We start from the raw sequence: 17,811 nt of genomic DNA on the forward strand, positions 1-17,811 counted from the left end.
ATGCCCATTTCTTTTTCTTGATTTCAACTAAGATGTCATTAACTCGCGTTTGTTCCCTCACCCAATCTGCTCTTTTCTTATGCCTTAACGTAGGTAATGGCGTAGGTAAAGGCAACGTAGGTTATGTGGCTCATTAAAAAAGCGTGGAACAACCTTAGTAAATTGAGACTCAAGTGATATGTCGAACCATGCTTTTCATTTTATCTGTGATTAGCCTCAATAAGAATGCCAAGAACTCTGATGACCCCTACCATAGGGATGAGATGACCAGAGCTGGCGCGAAGCTTTATATTGACGTCCGTGAGGGGGACATAGCCCTTATGTTGCATACCCGTTCTTTTGGGTCTGTTAAGCAAAATTTCCGACTTGCTTGGAAAGAGTCAGAGTCCGGTTACCCTTAGGAAGGCCTCGGTGTAATCCACAGCCTGCTGGAGTGCCTCCTCTACCCTCGCTGCCGCACCTACACCAGATGATGTCGTCAGGGTAAAGGGCGAAAGCCTCTTGTAACGCCCCCTAAGAGCAATATTGTCACGTGGTGGTGACGTTGAAGAACACAGTAGTAATACTGTGAAAGACAAAACTAACTTTTATTGGGCGAACCTGTGCCCACAAAAACAGGCTACACTTATAGCACAACGATAGCGGCGAACACTTTCGGTGATCGTCGAAAATCTGATCAGCGGGTCAAGCGCGTCGGCTTTTATAGAGCAGTCGTCGAATGTTCCAGACTAATCGTTCGGACCCGCGTGCCTTCCACAAAGTTCTACACCATTCGAGTCACGCGATGAAATCAGATAATAAAAGGTTCGGCGACAACAGACAGCGGATAGAAGCATCGATAACTTTCCAGAAACTTCGGATACATGCAGGCGCATCCCGCGCTGTGCGATAACATTTGTTGGGTGGCGAAACGTGGTCGCCCGATAAAGATAAGTACACGTGTCAATATTTAGTAAAAGTGGTGAGACCACCGAACCTTGTTTCGGAGACAAGAACGACGGGTTGTGAATTGAGATCTCATATCTTAATTGTGACCCTTCTGCTTTTAATGAAGGAGCTGATGAGTGCACAGAATCTATGCCCCAAGCCAAAACTATAGATTGATTTGAGGATATGCACATGAGCGAGAGGTTGTCAAAGGCTTTCTCCAGATAAGTTCCAAGATTTTCCTAACATCTCTCGTCTTAACATCTATAATGTGATGTTTGCTCTCCTTCATGGTGTCCCGGGTCAAGAGTGCCAGCCGGAAACCAATCACGTTGTACGCAAAGAGACCGGGTTCTTCAATGTGTTTCGAAATACGTGTGTTAATGACGTGTTCGGCCACCTTGTAAGCGATATGGGCCTGAGATATGTAAGCGATATGGGCCTGACAATATAACAGACTCAGGGGGCGTCCCTGATTCAGGATAAGGATGACTACCCTTAAGAAAATGAACAATAAGTCTGTAGAGAACGTCATGTGTTCCTAATGTTGCATCAGACATTCATAAGAAATGCATCGTCTGATGTTTTTTGGCTTCAAAAGTACATCACAGAGTCTAATGACAATGCACCTTAAGATTTCTGATGAGAAGAGTATACAGCTTTTTTGTGTTATTGCTAATGTCAAAGTACATTGTATACGAATGTGTACGATGTCAAGTCGTGAAAAATTCTGTCTAATGCGATAGCATTAATGGCTCATGAGGCGGAAAATCGGGCATTGTCGGCGGGAGCACACGATGTACATCAATGATGTCAGAAACTCTAAACTTTTAATGGAAGTCGAACCCGCTATCTATGGTGGTAATTAAAGCTATGAACCCACGACCTTTGGTGTTGATTGAGGCACAATTTATTAAGATAGAGTTCACAAAGGGACTGGAACACACAACCTTTGGTGGGAGTCGAGCCCACGACCTTAGATGTTAATGAAGGCAATGTTAATTAAAATACAGTTAGTTATTATATAGTTAATAAAAGCCCTTGAACCCAGGACCTTTTGTGGTAATGAAGGCCATGTTAATTAAGGCACAGTTCAGATGCACTTATTTAAGGCACTCGAACTCACGACCCTTGTTAAGGAATGCAATGATAATTAAGGAACTCGAACCCATGACCTTGGGTAGGAATCGAACTCACGACCTTTGTCGTTAATGAAGGCGAAGTTAATTAATGTACTGTTAATTAAGATATAGTCAGTTGAGGCACTCGAACCAACGACCTTTGTTAAATGTGATGGTAATTAAGGCACTCACCTGTGATCTTCTGTGGGAGTCGTGCCAACGAACTTTGGTGTTAATTAAGGCGTTGTTAATAATGTGCAGTTAATTCAGATATTGTTAAGGCACACGGACACATGACTTTTGGTGGGAGTCGAACCCATGACGATTGGTGTTAATGAAGGTTATGTTAATAGGCACCGTTAATTGGAATATAGTTAAGCAAAGTAACTTTAATCAACACATTGTTAGTTAAAGTATTCGATCTCATGACCTTGGGCGGAAGCCGAACCACGAACCTTGGTGTTAATGAAGGCGATGTTAATGTGCAGTTAAATAGGATATAGTTAATTAAAGCACTCGGACCCATGACTATTGGTGGGAGTTGAACTTATGACCATTGGTGTTAATGAGGACGATGTTAATTAAGGTGCCGTTAATTGGCATATAATTAATTCAGGAATTCGGACGCATGACCTGGGGTGGGAATCAAACCCTAGGCCTTTGGTGGGAGTGGTTTAGATTCATCGTTGGGGGCAGTCTAAGAGACCAAAATGAAGAAAACGATATAACACAGCGTGAGTGCCGAGTACTCTGGAAACGATTGCGATGTATCAGGGCTAGGCACAAAACAGCGACGTCATTTTCTTTTCTTTTTAAAGAGCACTGTGAGTTTGTGTTACCCCGTTATTACTTTTGGTAAACAGTGCAAACCTATAGCGTAAGCCTTGTTCTGTGTAGTTTGTTTTGTCGGCTGTGTTACTTGTCTTTAAGTGGCACCCGACAATTGTGCACACTGACCTGATCATGACAAAGAAAACTGCGCGTAAGCGGCAGCGTCTATTTGCCGGAAAGTACTGCAGTACTTGGTTGCAAGCACATCGTAAACGAGCGCACATTTCTGGCACATACCACATAGGACAAATGCACGCTGTCGAGACATGTGGATTGTTTGAGGAATGTTCGTGGGTCGCACGATCAACACAGAAGGCACGGACGACAGGAGTGAAACCCGCGCACATTAAACACACCAACACGAAAGCATGATACGGACGACAGGGGTGCAAGTTGCGCCACACGAGCTGATTCGATGCTTTCCGTCTGACACTATTGCAACGGGTACTGAAACATCGCACACTGCACATATGTCCCTCGGAGATCGCGTCAACGACGTCTGAGGCTATACAATTGATGTTAACGGCAGCAGGAAGTTATTTAAAATGAAGTTAAGGGGCAGGTAACACGGGGAAGAGCTAAATGCGTAATTGACGGGCTTTACGAGAGGTGACCGAAGTACAAATCGTTCGAATAACGCCACAGCGATGGCTTCCTATAGAGATAACATTTTCTGATCTCGAAGGCCATGCTTTTGCTGGCTGCAGATAGCAGAAGCAATTCAATGTTGAAAATGCGCCATAGAATTTCTTTCTATGTCAAGGTATAGCTTAAAATATAGACTTATCTGTGGTTCTCTTTTTCTTGCAACATCTATGCGCTGTTAGGCACCCGCACAAGTCCTCAGATGACGCTGGTCTAAGCATTGGCTAAGCCCATGCGACCTGCTGGTGGCGCCACCGACAGCCCGGTTTCAAAAGGGACGCTCATAGCATCCATCCAACAAGCTTGCCGCTCTGTTTGCAACGCAACGAGTCGGTCGGGTGTGCGAGGTCCAACGATGTGCTTGTTGAATCGTTTGTGTTTGCGTTTGCTGTAATGAAATGTGACAGTTCGCGTGCGCGTAAGTGCCACAGACAGCTTGTGTCTCGCTGCTTACTCGCCGTATGCCTGGGGCGCCAGCCAAATGTGGACCAACGATGCTCATGCCGTGGAGTGCGTTCCCTTTGTCTGGTTGTCCAGGAATGTTAGGCGGACGTTGCAAAGAAATAATGCGTATTGTTAGCGTGCCACTGCTCTTCCACTATGCACCGGCATGTCTGCTGGGAGTAACATCGCAGCACCAGCAACTTGGAGGGCGCTTTTCGACCTTGTCGTACCATTCAAAAGGTGAGTAACCGTGTTTGCTAACTACACACGTGTTGTGCGTGCTTCTCGTGTCGGTGTGAACGTAGGCCTTATGAATGTGCCTTGCGAACATAGGAAAGAGAACTCCCACAACAACAGACAGTGAAACCTATGCTGATGCTTGCTGGTTGTCAGACTTTAGTTGCGCAAATGTATTGCCATAATGCGGAATTCAAAATCTTGATAAGCGTTCTTTTCCGCTGAGATAGATTACGTTTGGAAATTATCGTGTTTATTATGCGCGCTTGTGCGTGAGCTCCCACTTTTCTGCTGAAGTCCTATGATGACCACTCATCTGCATCTTGACAGATACTTACTCCAATGACGCTTCCTCGCATATAAATGGTTGGACCTTGTAAATAATCTCTGCTTACAAGGTTTTCGGATTACGAGCAGTATTAGGGAAAAATGCAAGCAGTCGCAGCGTGCTGCTGGTACAGGTTTGTTTTCAAGGGATGTTGCCATAACTTCGACGTAACTAAACATTACAGGGAAAAGTTGGGTAATGTCATGAAAGAAACTCTAGAATTGTTATGTAAACAAACATTCATATAATGCGCTGTTGCTGCTGCGTGCGTGTTCCACATTTTGCTTTGTTGATGGGGTACCTGATACGACATTCATCAGTGACTTCGACTTTGTGCTCTGTTGCCTCCCTGCACCAGTGCAGGCCATACACCATGACCTCGGGTAACAACTGACCGTTTAAAGTTATGGAAGGATAAACAAATATAGCACTGGTTAATTTGAGAGGGAAGGCAGAAGTGGTAATAAGAAGGCATAAAATCACAATGAACAGTGTTTGCTTAAAAAAGAGTAAGTAAATAGGCACAGAATAATTTCTATCCCTTTAATCTAGAAAGGACTCCCTTCTTCATGCGTTGATAATGGGTGCTGGCTTACACTTATTGTTATTTATGGGGTGTGCATGACTGAGTTCTCTTGCCAATTTTCAATCATGGGTGAAAAGAGATAAACAATCCTAATCCGTAGAACGACAGAAAGCTGAGATAGTTGGTAAGGATTCATTATGCAAAAAAGAAGTGAGGCGTGCAGACAGGACACAAGAGTAGAGAAGTGCTGTCCACTTCTCTACACTTGTGTCCTGTCTGCACGCCTCACTTCTTTTCTTGCATAATGAATCCTAATCCGGCCTGAAGCACCATTGCGGATATGTGTGGCCGAGTCGGACGAGCATACTGGTATTTTAAGTGAAATATGGTGATCTCATAGGTACATATTTAGGCACCAGCCAGTCTGCCGTGTGTACATTTGACCCCATGTGAAAGGAATACAGTACACTGCCTCTAACACGTACTGGACAAATTTGGCGCTATCTTTAACCAAGCAAGCCTCGCTTACCTCGTTGCCTTTCTCAATTCATTTGTGAACTGTTGTGCATATGCTGACTTACTTATTTTTTCCTGGAAATATATGAGCATAGCAGACCACAAGTGAATTGAGAAAGGCACCCAGGCATAGGAGGCTTCCTTAGTTAAATATACCCAAAATTTGTCTCGTATCTGTCAGGGGTAGTGTAGTCTATCCTTTTCATCACGTGTATATTTGGTCCAATGCACATTGGGCATGCAGACCGGCCGGTGCCTCAGCATGCGCCTAGGAGAGCAACATAATTCACTCAAAGTAGCAGTGTGCTCATCCCACTTGACCACATTGACCCGATGAGCTGGGAATACCACATCCAAAAATGGGGCGCGTGTCAGGCAATGGTCATTTTGATCGCGTGACAAAGAGAAACTCTCTAATGACAGGAATAGCAATCACTAGGCTTATTTGTTCATTTTTATGCAAGTTTGTTTATCATGCTTTTATACATTTGCTTTTCAACTTGTGTCCTCCCTCAGAAGAAGCGCTCGGGTGTAAATTATAAATAACGCCAGACATGGTGTGGTGTATTTCTTGATTGGGATATATGCCATCGTACCGGACGCCAATACATGCATGACACAGTAGGCTTCAAATGTACGAGAACTATGCCGGTAGCTCATGCAAATATTCTTTAACTACTGGTACTTGGATGTCTCAAGGATGCATTGGGTTGCCCGTACCCGGGCACTCCTATGTTTATTTCCATGCCAAGTAATCCGATTATGAGAAGATTTTGCAATTCACGCTAGCAATCAACAGACACTGCTGTCCTTTCTCAAGTATAAACCGATACATCCAAGTAGTTCACAACATTTACACACGCCACAGCTGATCCACGTTGCACGTTTGCACAGCCAAGAGCGATTTCTGCTTCCTGTAGTTATTGCTGCACCCAAAGGCCATACAATGGTTCCTCAACAACTTTGTGTGCACCGACATCGCTTAAATTTTTCACCCAGAACAAGCTGTAGCATCTCCAAATCGTCCTTCAACAAGTGACACAGTGTGTACTTCTGTGGTTGATTGCCAAGTTTTGTTAATTTTCTGCCCTTTCTACCGTGCAGGGTACACGTGCATTCCACTTCAATACGACACTCTACCTCAAGACAGACTCTCCTCAGTGATAACTAGTGAAAATATATCAAAGGAAAATGTCGCATCTGTAACCAGAGGGATATTATTCTTTTTTTTCTTTTCATTTAACCTCCTCCTGCATTTAAGGAAGCATTGATATGCCCAATAAATGTTTTTGCTAACTTTGTTTCGTTGAGTAATCTCTAACATGCAGCGTATGTATGGACCCACGTATGTGTCGTAAAAAGTGGTGTAAGTCAACTGCGTCTTAATTATCATTGCCTTCATTAACAATAAAGGTCGTGGGCTCGACTCCCACCTAAAGTCGTGTGTTGCAGTGCCTTTATTAACTATATCTTAATTACCGGGGCATTAATCAACACCAAAGGTCGTGTGTTCGTAGCCTTAATTACCACCATAGGTAGTGGATTCGACTCCCATGAAAGGTTCAGAGTCTGTAACCTCTTTGTATATCGTGTGCTTACGCCGACAAAGCCAGATTTTCCGCCTCATGAGCCATTTAATGCTATCGTGTTACAGATAATTTTTCACGATTTGGCATCGTAGACATGCACATGTGATGTACTTTGACATTAGCAATAACATAAAAAAGCCGTATAGTCTTCTCATCAGAAATCATAAGTGGCGTTGCCATTTGAGTCTCTGATGTATTTGTGATGCCAAAGGACATTAGATGATACATTTCTTATAGATGTTTGATGTCACATTAGGAACACGCAACGTCCTCTACAGAAACTCATTTTTCCTTTTTATAAGGGTTCTCCTCGTAAATATTAAGGTTGCACAAGCTGCCATGGCGACGGCACTTTGCGACGTGGAGCGTGACGTCACTAGCATTTCACATATAGAAATGTCACTTGCAACTCACTTCATTGTTGCTGCAGCACCGTTATGGTTTGGAAACGTATAGTTAGGGCTTCGCCGAGTGACGTGAATACGAGGAGCGGCCAAGCAAAAACAAACGGCAATACGACCAGCGGCTGCGTGCTGTGGCTGGTCGTGTACCATGGGGAAAGTCCGCGCCTCCACATTTTCTTACTGCTGAATAATGCCCCGAGTAGGGAACTGAGCAATACAGCATTGCATACGCCAATCAGCAGTAGTAGTGGTGGTTTTCAGCAGCCACGCTGGACATCAGCTTTCGCGGGGCCATGAGGCCGAGTCCATTTTTCTTACTGGTAATCTCAACTAAAATCTAGTATACACCCATCACTTTCCAATTGGTGACGCCGACGCTTATCATATTCCATTGCACTGTTAGCTTGCACCATGCATAGGAGCTGTTGTTCCTGTGTTAATGCTTACTTTTTAGCCCTTTTGGTTAGTAGTACTATAACGAAATAATTATACGTACAGTTTATTTTTTAACGATATATGTAAGCTGTCGTTCCTCATTTGAGTCGGCCTGACCGTACTCGTTCCTATCCATTCTCGTTTCCCTGGACATCTGCATCTCATGATGTATCATCATGATCACCTTCTTTGACGTCATCAAAATTTAATATGAAAATATGTGCCCTTATGGAAAATATGCTGCGGCGACCTACCGATAACCTAAGCACCCCTTTTTTATAATTTGTCAATATCCTCAGAATAGGAGACTGCACAGAAAACGCGCGACTCGTCCTAAAATATGACTTCAGTTGTAGATTTATTGGCATAATTTAAATGTACTGGATTTTATAAATTGCTGATTGCTAACTGAGATCGTGTACAGCAATCGAAGATGTTTATCAATGCGTACACTGTTAACGAAACTGCCGTTATATTACGGTAAAACAACCTGCTAACTCTTGATGCCAGAGAGTTCCCGTAACGTTACATGATACTACTGCAGCCATAGTTACCAACCAACATTATCAATGCCGTAACTCAAGAAACTACCTTTGAAGCCTTAGTGTTCTTTAACATTACCAATCCCGTACCACAAGAAACTACCATTAAAGCCGTAGTACCTCCCAACGTTGCCGATGCCGTACCAGGAATGAAAACTTCTAAAGCCGTAGTTACCTACCAACATTGTCAATGCCGCACCACGAGCGAACGGTTATGTAACTGTAACATGCAAGTTCAGGCTCGGAACCGCAACTGGCGCACGAGGGATCTCACCTGTGAGATATTGTGGCTCTAATGACACCGTAATGAATTTGTACGGTTGCTGTGCTGTTGTGCAGGTTTCATGAATAAGGTAAATACTATCATAAAACAATGCAACATAAGTAGGCGGAAGAAAAGGAATCACAACACCAGCGATTGCTACAGGTGCTCGTGTGTCGCTCCTTTCCTTCTGTCTTGTGCAGCATTCCCCATTGTTGTAGCCATCTGTTATGTACTCTAATTAAAGTGGAACTCGCACAGTCGAGTCCACTAGGAAATCAAGATGTTATCCAGGATAATCAACAAAGCGACCTTTTGGTGGTTGTATGGGAATTAGGAGCTGAACTTTCGTTGGTGAGCTTTCTCCTTTTCTAACACCACCAAATGTCTTTCATGCAGTAATAATAGTTCCTCCATGAGGTTTACGTGAATACTCGGGATAGTCTTTGGAAAAAATAGAAACACAAGAAGGTGAATTTTCAATTGTGTATTCAAAGAACATGAACGTCAGCCAAAACATCAGCCTGTCTTTGGCCATCAGAGGAGCTGAGAATGAAAAGCAGGAAATGCAAGTCAGTACCGGAAGTCAACCAAGCAATAATGACAGACTCACAGAGCTCCACTTCTTCTTGAATGACGCAATCTCTGCGCACGCCGCCAGTGTTTCGAGCGGGCACCTTTGCTCCTTTTAATTTCCTGGCGTGTGCCCTCCTTTTCTGATATGCCGACGAGGTATCTGGAATGATTAAGAGATAAGCAGGCACAAATGCAATTAAAAACAGCTATGCAAAAACCATTGTGGTAACTAAATTAATTTCGCAGGTTGGTGCTGCATCCTCTACTAAGCTTGGCACGTAATTTCAGCCCCTACCAGTAGATAGACACAGATCTCCGCAGCTAGAGACAATGATCTATTCAAATCTTGGCACTCATGCTAGGCTATTCCACGCTGCAATGGAAATATGTGCAGCCATGACAGTATCCATGCAATGAACAGCTTGTATATGTATATCTGTTCCTGCATTCTTAACAGGCCTAATCAGTGATGGACCAACTGAAACCTTTGTTCTTATATATACAAGTAATAATATGATAACTTTTAGCTTAAAACTTCCAAACCTCAGCAAAGAAAAAGTGATACTTTCAATGTAAACAATGAAGAAATGGAAGATGCCATGTCTTCCTGATAGAGCAATCAAAATCAGTATAATGAAATGAAAACCCAAGGACACCAGTCCAATAAACCCTCCTTGTGTTTATTTTGTTTAGTAATATTGTCGACAGGCAATGCTATCTGTACAAGTGTAAGGGAGATTAAACACACCAATACATGTCACTGTAACTTGCAGATACAACTTTCAAAGTATACTGCCTAGCCTCACATGCTTCCTTCAGACCATCATTACCTGCTTTTGGTGGTTAAGCTGTAAATATGGCAGGGCATAACAGAGAAGGTAATACCATGCAGTGTTACCTTGGCCAGTCTCGGCTAGAAGGAACTTTTACAGAAAAAAAATGTTAAGAACTGCCAACTGTAGCACACATTTTACAGCCAGTAGGTAACCTATATTCACCCTTCTTTTTAGTGCTAATAGCACGTGTTATAAAAAGCAAGGCGATTAAACAAGCTACTAAAGTCTATCTATCGCGATACATAGCTGTGTGCCATGTTATCTCTGTGGAATACCCACTATCTGCTGTGTACAAATAATTTAATAATTCTTCAAACACCTCTGTTAGAGTATTCCATTACAGGCAGGCTTCTGTTCGATAAAGAAAAAATTCTTCTATAGTGGCTTTAAAATGGTACAGTTTGATCGGCGGCCGTCTGAACGAAGGATTTCGGGTACAAAGAAGTACGTGCAGGCGGCAGATACATGGTTTTATGCTGGATGAGCAATGGCGCAGTTGCAATGTACAGGCGATATTGCAGTTAAGAGAGGAAGAACTCTAAATACAAAAAAATTTGAATGTTGTGGCTCATTTTAACGTCGTGAAAGTTAGCCTGTGAGGGCATGCTACAGCAGTAGAAATACTCGTAATAAACAAATTACAAACACCAACAGCCGCTTTTATACCTGATTACAAATATTTGGATTGCTTAAAATTCAGTTTAATTTTGACTACCGTACAATCCAAAGCAGATACACATTTCTTTTTTCAATAGACTCAGCTTTGATTTATGTGTATCAGTTTATACCATTCATAGAAGTGTTTCACCTTGTTGAATGCTAATGTCTTGAGTGCTTGTCTAGACTAAGGTTGTGTGCTGTCTTGAAGAGAGTTGCTTTGTTATTGGAACATTCTTTTCTCCAAATGTCTCAAGAATTGATTGATTGATTAGCAGAGTTTATGGGCGCGAGGGCCAGATGGGGCCAAAGAGCGCCAAGTCGATGATCCGTGCTTCTCAATAACTTATGGGTATTAATTGCGGGGATTAATGATACACAGCTGTATAGTGGCGTAAAATATTCACTAAAAAGTGCAAAATGTGCATGTGGTGCAATGTGGCTGTAAAAGGACCTAAAATTTATTCGCTCTAAAGTGCATAAAATACAAGTATCTACATAATAAAAATGACAGTGATTGATCGTTTCTCCGATGACAATAGATGTTTCACGACATAGGGAAGATCAGTAAGATATGTAGTATCTGTAGCACTAGTGCCTCACGAAGGCCTTGAAAGCAAGGGCTGGGAGGCACGTGCTCCAGAAAATGGTTTCTTTGCAGCTACGACCGTGGAGGCCGTGCTACAAGTAGCCTGCCCAAATTACATTTAAGGTGTGAGTTTCAGTTAAAAAGTTTAATACTGTTTGAGAACTAAAAAGGGGTTCATTGCTCAGAAAAAATGCTGGGTGTAACGGTATGTGTTGGAGATAAGCAGAGGGGAAGTACTTTTTCCTTTCTGCCTCTATTTCAGTGCATTGGATACGAACATGAATAACTGTAAGCCTGTTGCCACATTTGGTACATGCCGGAGGTTCGCTTCCCGTCAAAAGGTAGGAGTGAGTGGCGTACGTATGTCCTATTCTTAATCTACACAGAAGCACTTCTATATGTCTTGGCGTTCTTTCAGATATACAGTTCCCTAATTGGGGTTTGATAACGGGTACCTTATTCCCTACTGCATTATCCCATTGATCCCGCCAGTACTTCCTCAGTTTATGGCGTAAGAAGGGCTTAAGTTCTGTTGCTGCTATGGGTTTATTCACATTCGTTTCATTAAAGGCGACTGGCGTTGCTCTTTCGTCAGCAGCTACATTACCTTTAAGCCCCTATGGCCAGGTACCCAACATAGGACGATGTTTTGGTTGTACATTAAGGCTAGGCATAGTTGTGTGTATAGTTCATTAAAAGCAGGGTTCTTATGTTTTGGAAAACTCATTAAGGCCCTTATTACGCTTAATGAATCTGTGAAAATGATGGCCTTATTGAGATTTCTTTGTCTGATATGTTCTACAGCTGAGAGTATCGCGTACGCTTCAGCTGTGAAAATACTTGTGTTGGGATGTAGAGCACCGGAGGTGCAAAAGAGTGGCCCAAGAGCTGCTTAAGCGACACCAGCAGATGATCTGGAAGCATCTGCATAAAGCTCGGCACAGCAGTACTTCGCTTGGAGTTCGAGGAAGTGTGCTAGTGTGTGTGCCTCAGGTGCATGTTTCGTTATTGCAAGAAAAGAGATATCGCACTCCATGGTGTGGAGTGCGATATACATTACATACATACATTAGTGTAGTATGATAAACTTAGGAATGTTCTGCGTAGATGTAAGGACCATTCGTTGGACTCGACATAGAGACTTTCAACATGGCTCGTTCTAAAGGCGCCTCTTGCCAGTCGCATACCGAGGCGGTAGATTGGGTCGAGAATCTTTAGCGCAGTCTCTGTTGCGGAGAGGTACACCACGGCTCCGTAGTCGAGGCGTGATTTTACGAGACCCTTATACAGGCTAAGCAGACACTTCCTGTCACTGCCCCAAGTTGTTCGAGAGAGCAGCTTGAGGAGGTTCATGGTCTTCAGGCATTCTTCTTTAAGATATTTTAAGTGGGGAATGAAGTTAAGCTTTGTGTCCAGGATAACGCCTAAGAACTTGTGTTCAGGACTGACAGTTAGTCTTTCTCCATGAAGGTTAATGTCTGGTTGTGGTAGTACACCTCTCCTGTTTTAAAATAGGACACATCTGCTTTTTGGGGGGTTCAACTTAAAACCATTCTCGTCAGCCGACCTTGAGAATCTATTCAAGCCATGCTGTAGCTGCCTCTCGTAAATGCTAACATCGTATGACCTGAACCCTACCTGTACATCGTCCACATAGACGGAGTAGAAGAGTGTGCGAGGTAATACGGTGTGGAGCGAGTTCATTTTAACAATAAATAACGTACAGCTCAGTACTCCACCCTGCGGTACACCTGTCTCCTGCATGAATGGCCGAGACTGTACGTTGCCAACTTTAACACGAAATGTCCTGTCAGAGAGATAACTTTGAATTATTCTCAGCAGGTTGCCGCGAATGCCCATTGCAGAAAGATCCCGAAGGATCCCGAAGCGCCACGTAGTATCATACGCCTTCTACATGTCAAGAAACACTGATAACACAAGCTGTTTGCGGACAAACGCATCCCTGATGTACATTTCCGTGCATACAAGCTGATGTGTCGTCGATCTGCCTTCTCTGAAGGCACATTGATATGGATCTAATTTCTTGTTTATTTCTAGATAATGTACCAGGCGACTGTTTACCATCTTCTCAAAAACTTTGCATAAACACCTCGTGAATGCTATAGGCCTATAACTATTTGCCAAAGAAGGGTCCTTACACGGTTTCAAAATAGGAATTATGATGGCCCCTTTCCATGCAGAGGGAATGTTGCCGGACGACCATATAAAATTGTAAAGGCAAAGAAGTGTTTTTTGTGTTTGAGATGGCAGGTGTTTTAGCATTTCATATAGGATGCTGTCAGAAACGGGGGCAGATTTGTTGCAGCTGTTTAGGGCTGCCTGAAACTCTGCCGTGCAAAAAGGCTTATTGTATGCCTCGCATTTTGTGATTTTCTGGTCTAGTGGTTTTCCTTCTATTTGCCTTTTGAACCTATGGAATGTTTCAGAGTAGTGTGACGTGCGGGATATCTGTTCGAAATGTGCGCCAAGAAAGTTCGCCTGATCTTCCATGCTGTCCCCTTGAGTATTCACCAAAGGCAGCAAGTAAGGCTGTCAACCCTTTATTCTATTCACTCTATTCCAAACCTTTGTTTCATCAGTGTAAGAGTTTGTGCCCGATATATACTTTCTCCAACTCTCTCTTCTAGCTTGTCGCCGCGTTCTCCGACCCTGGGATTTGACCTGCTTGAAATTGACAAGGTTTTCTGCTGTCGGAGAATCCCGAAGTAAACCCCATGCCTTGTCTTGCTCCTTACGCGCTATTCAACACTCATCGTTCCACCACGGAAGACTGCGTTTTGTGGACAATCCACTTGTTACAGGGACACAGTTGCAGGAGGTGTCAAGGAGAAAAACCGTAAAATATTTAACCACAGCCTCTATGCTTAAAGCACACATGTCGTCCCAGGATAAAGAAGCAAGATTTTTGAACTTTTCCCAGTCAGCAGAGTCAGTTCTCCAGCGATGTAATTGTGGAAGGCCTTCATTACACATTGGTTTGCTTAGAACTACAGGGAAATCGTCACTCCCGTATGGGTTTTTCATGACGTTCCATTTAAGGTATGGTAGAAGAATAGGAGATGCAATGCTAAGATCTATTGAGGAGTATGTTTTGTTTGCCAGATTATAATCGGTGGTCTCCTTCCCATTCAAAAGAGATGCACCTGAAAAAAAAGGAACTGTTCAATCAAGCGACCTCCCGCGTCGCAGCGCGGGTCGCCCCATAGGTTGCTGTGTGCATTTAAATCTCCAAGCACAAGATATGGTTCTGGTAACTGATCTATTATTGTTTCGAATTCTTGTTTGTGAAGCTGAAAATGCGGCGGTATATGTAAATAGCAGATGGTTATCAGTTTATTTAAAAGTACAGCTCGAACAGCCATTGCCTCAAGGGGTGTTTGTAGCTGCAAGTATTGACAGGCTATAGATTTGTCAGCTATGATGGCTACGCCGCCGTATGATGCGAGGACATCATCGCGATTCTTCCGAAATATCACATAGCGACGAAGGAAGTGTTTATGTTTAGATTTCAAGAGAGTCTCTTGGACACGCAGCACTTTTGGAATTAATTCATTGAGGAGTTCTTGGGCATCATCGAGGTTGCAAAGCAGGCCTCTGATACTCCACTGAATAATCAGTGTATCCATATTAAAATAAATGTTGTGCTATGTGTCAAAGAGAATGAACTTGGTTTAGCTTACAGTGCCCTTTTGGGGCCCTGTGATTTCAGTTTTGTCTTTTTTAGAGCGGTCGACAAGATCGCGCCGCTCCTTAGGCGTCAACTGCGCCTTCTGACTGGGTGTTGTGTCCATGGCCTCTTGAGAGGCACTGGACACGCGCTCTTGCGAGCGGTGTGTTTTCCGTGAAAGCCTTGTCTCGGAAGACAAGGCCTTGGAGCCCACCGTCCTGGTGATTGGTGGGTTTTTCTTGACCTCTGAGCTGGGCTGACTGGTGCCAGCACTAGCAGAGGCCTCCACTGTGGTCAAATTCGGGAGAGGTAGGGCAGCCTTCGCTGCTCCCACCATGGGGGCGGGTGGCGTCGCCACACGCTCGCTACGCGTGGTGCTGGTGTCCGCCAAGTGCCGTTGTGGTACTGCCCCCCGTCGTACCACTTCGGCAAAAGATGTGCTCTGTGAAAATGTTGGGAGGATGCGTTGTCTTGCTTCTCTGAAAGTTATGTTTTTTTTTACCTTTATCGCAATTATTCCCTTTTTTTCCAGACTGCGCATGTTCTAGAATATGCAGGGTGGCCACCATTAGAATTGCTACAACGGGGCTAAGCCTTACAGTCAAGTGCAGAGTGATCATTTATGCCGCATTTCGCACATGTTTCCCAGAGCCGCCTTCGGCAGCTCTGGGAAGCGTGGCCAAATTTCTGGCATTTGAAATAACGTCGCGGGTGGAGGATGTACGGTCGTACTCTGATTTCCAGTTCCTGTCTCTGGTAACGTGCTAGAGCCAAAGGTAACTATAAGGGGCTTAGTTGTCCTTGTTGCCTTTGTTGTCCCGTCTGATCTTTATTCTTTGTACGCTTATTACGTTTTCATCCTTCCATCCTTGCAGGAGTTTTTCTTCGGTCAAGTCCATCAAGTGAATGTCAGAAATTACGCCTTTGTCCGTATTCATGGTTCGGTGTGCTGTTACACTGACGGGATGCCTCCAAGTTCTACAAGGTTCGTTAGCTTGCCGTGTTGTGCTTTGTCTTTCAGTTCTAGTAATAAGTCGCCACTGGCCAGCTTGGTGATTTTAGAGCCGCCTCCAATGGTCTCTGTGAGATACTTCGCCACAATGAATGGTGAAATCGTTCTTGCCTTCTTGTCAGGTTTATCACTGTGAACAACGTGAAATTTCGGGAAAGTCCGAGTGGCTTTGAGAGAAAACTGAAATGTAGCATCGGTGCGCCCCCTTTTAGAGGGATGATCAGTTGAGCAGGGGTTGGAAGTTCCCATGAAATATGTTGAGTATTCAGCGACGAGGCCAGTCACCCACCACCAAGCCCAACAAGGACACAAAGCAGGGTATGTGTTGAAACAAGCCCTACCATGCCAACTGTACATCGTCGCTATAACCACATATGTTATAACCAAGGTAGGTCATACCACACCAGGTTAGCCCTCGCTGCCAGGAATGTTGGAAGTTATCAGAAGAGCAAAAGACAGGAAAGACTGAAAGTGAGAGGGAAAGACGAAGGTGTGCGAAGAAAGGGACAGGAAAAGGCGACTGCGGATTTCCCCCGGGTGGGTCAGTCCGGGGGTGCCATCTACGGGAAGCAGAGGCCAAAGAGGTGTGTTGCCTCCGCCGGGGGGCCTCACATGTCCGAACACCCGGCATCAGCTCAACCCCCTTGACCCTCTTTTTCCCGGACACGGCTAAGCCGAGCACGGCTACACGCGGGAGGGGCCAACCCTCGTGTGCTCGGGTCCGTGGTGTCGCAACACACCAAACGCCTGCTGATGCAGACGACCCTGCGGGGAAATGTCTCAAGAAGCAATTTGTGCTTACCTCTGAAGAAATTCAAGAGTTGCCCCTGCACGTGCATCATACTTGATGTTCAAGCAGTAGTGGACAGCAAACAGGTACTCAATAGCCAGCTTCAAGCCGATGTTTGGTATTATGAGCTCCGTATCCACAAACAGATGGCAGGTGCATTGAAAGATGGACTGATCTGGAAAAAAAGGAGACAATGAGAAACGTATATATTTATGGTAATACACGCTGAGCAGTATTATTCACTTATGCTCCAGTGGTTAATAAAGAAGGAGTTGACCTGAACCAGGCTATTTCAGTAAAATCTGGCTGTATCATATTACAGGCAGATAACAAATTACTCAACCTGGAAGTAGGGGTGTGCGAATAAAAAAAATGAATACAACTGTTTCGCTAAAAGCGCTCAGAACATTTAAAACCCTCTCCAAGTTCCCAGTTATCTGCCCTCATCGACACTGCCACTCAGCTACCAGCCAAGAACGATAACCGTAACAGTCAGTTGAGAAAAGAGCCCATGCCTATTGTACAGCGCACCACACGAGCCACAGATGAAAGTATGCTTATGGTAGAATGTGCACCACTCCCGTCAGTAACAGTGTTCATGAGGATACTGTTTCATTTGTCGCTCTTAAGCAGTGTCCTCATGATGTCATCCTTGGACAGGACTGCTTGTATGTCCCCTCTGCACTTATCAACCGTGCGAGCGGTGTTCTTAAACTGCAGCATACGTCTGAACCTCACATTGTTCGTGATCCCCTGAAACACCTGTGCTGCATTGATTTCGTTTGCTCACTGTCCCAAGCTGCATCCAAAGTCTCTTCGACGCCTTCTATTCGTGTAACAATATCCTGTTAGTTTG

The 17,811-nt window shown here is 44.1% G+C and overlaps 1 protein-coding gene across 1 annotated transcript in view; it reads right to left on the minus strand.

Annotated features, from left to right (window-relative positions):
- LOC142572906 (uncharacterized) overlaps positions 1-17,126 on the minus strand; it is a 29,647-nt gene extending 12,521 nt beyond the window's left edge. Inside the window, exon 1 of the mRNA XM_075682349.1 lies at positions 16,968-17,126. Within this exon, the coding sequence (XP_075538464.1) occupies positions 16,968-17,007 (40 nt within the window). The 5' untranslated portion in view covers positions 17,008-17,126. The remainder of the gene's footprint in view (positions 1-16,967) is intronic.
- Positions 17,127-17,811: the final 685 nt, after the last annotated feature.

Source organism: Dermacentor variabilis, chromosome 2 (genome assembly GCF_050947875.1).
Source record: "Dermacentor variabilis isolate Ectoservices chromosome 2, ASM5094787v1, whole genome shotgun sequence".
Lineage (NCBI taxonomy): Eukaryota > Metazoa > Arthropoda > Arachnida > Ixodida > Ixodidae > Dermacentor > Dermacentor variabilis.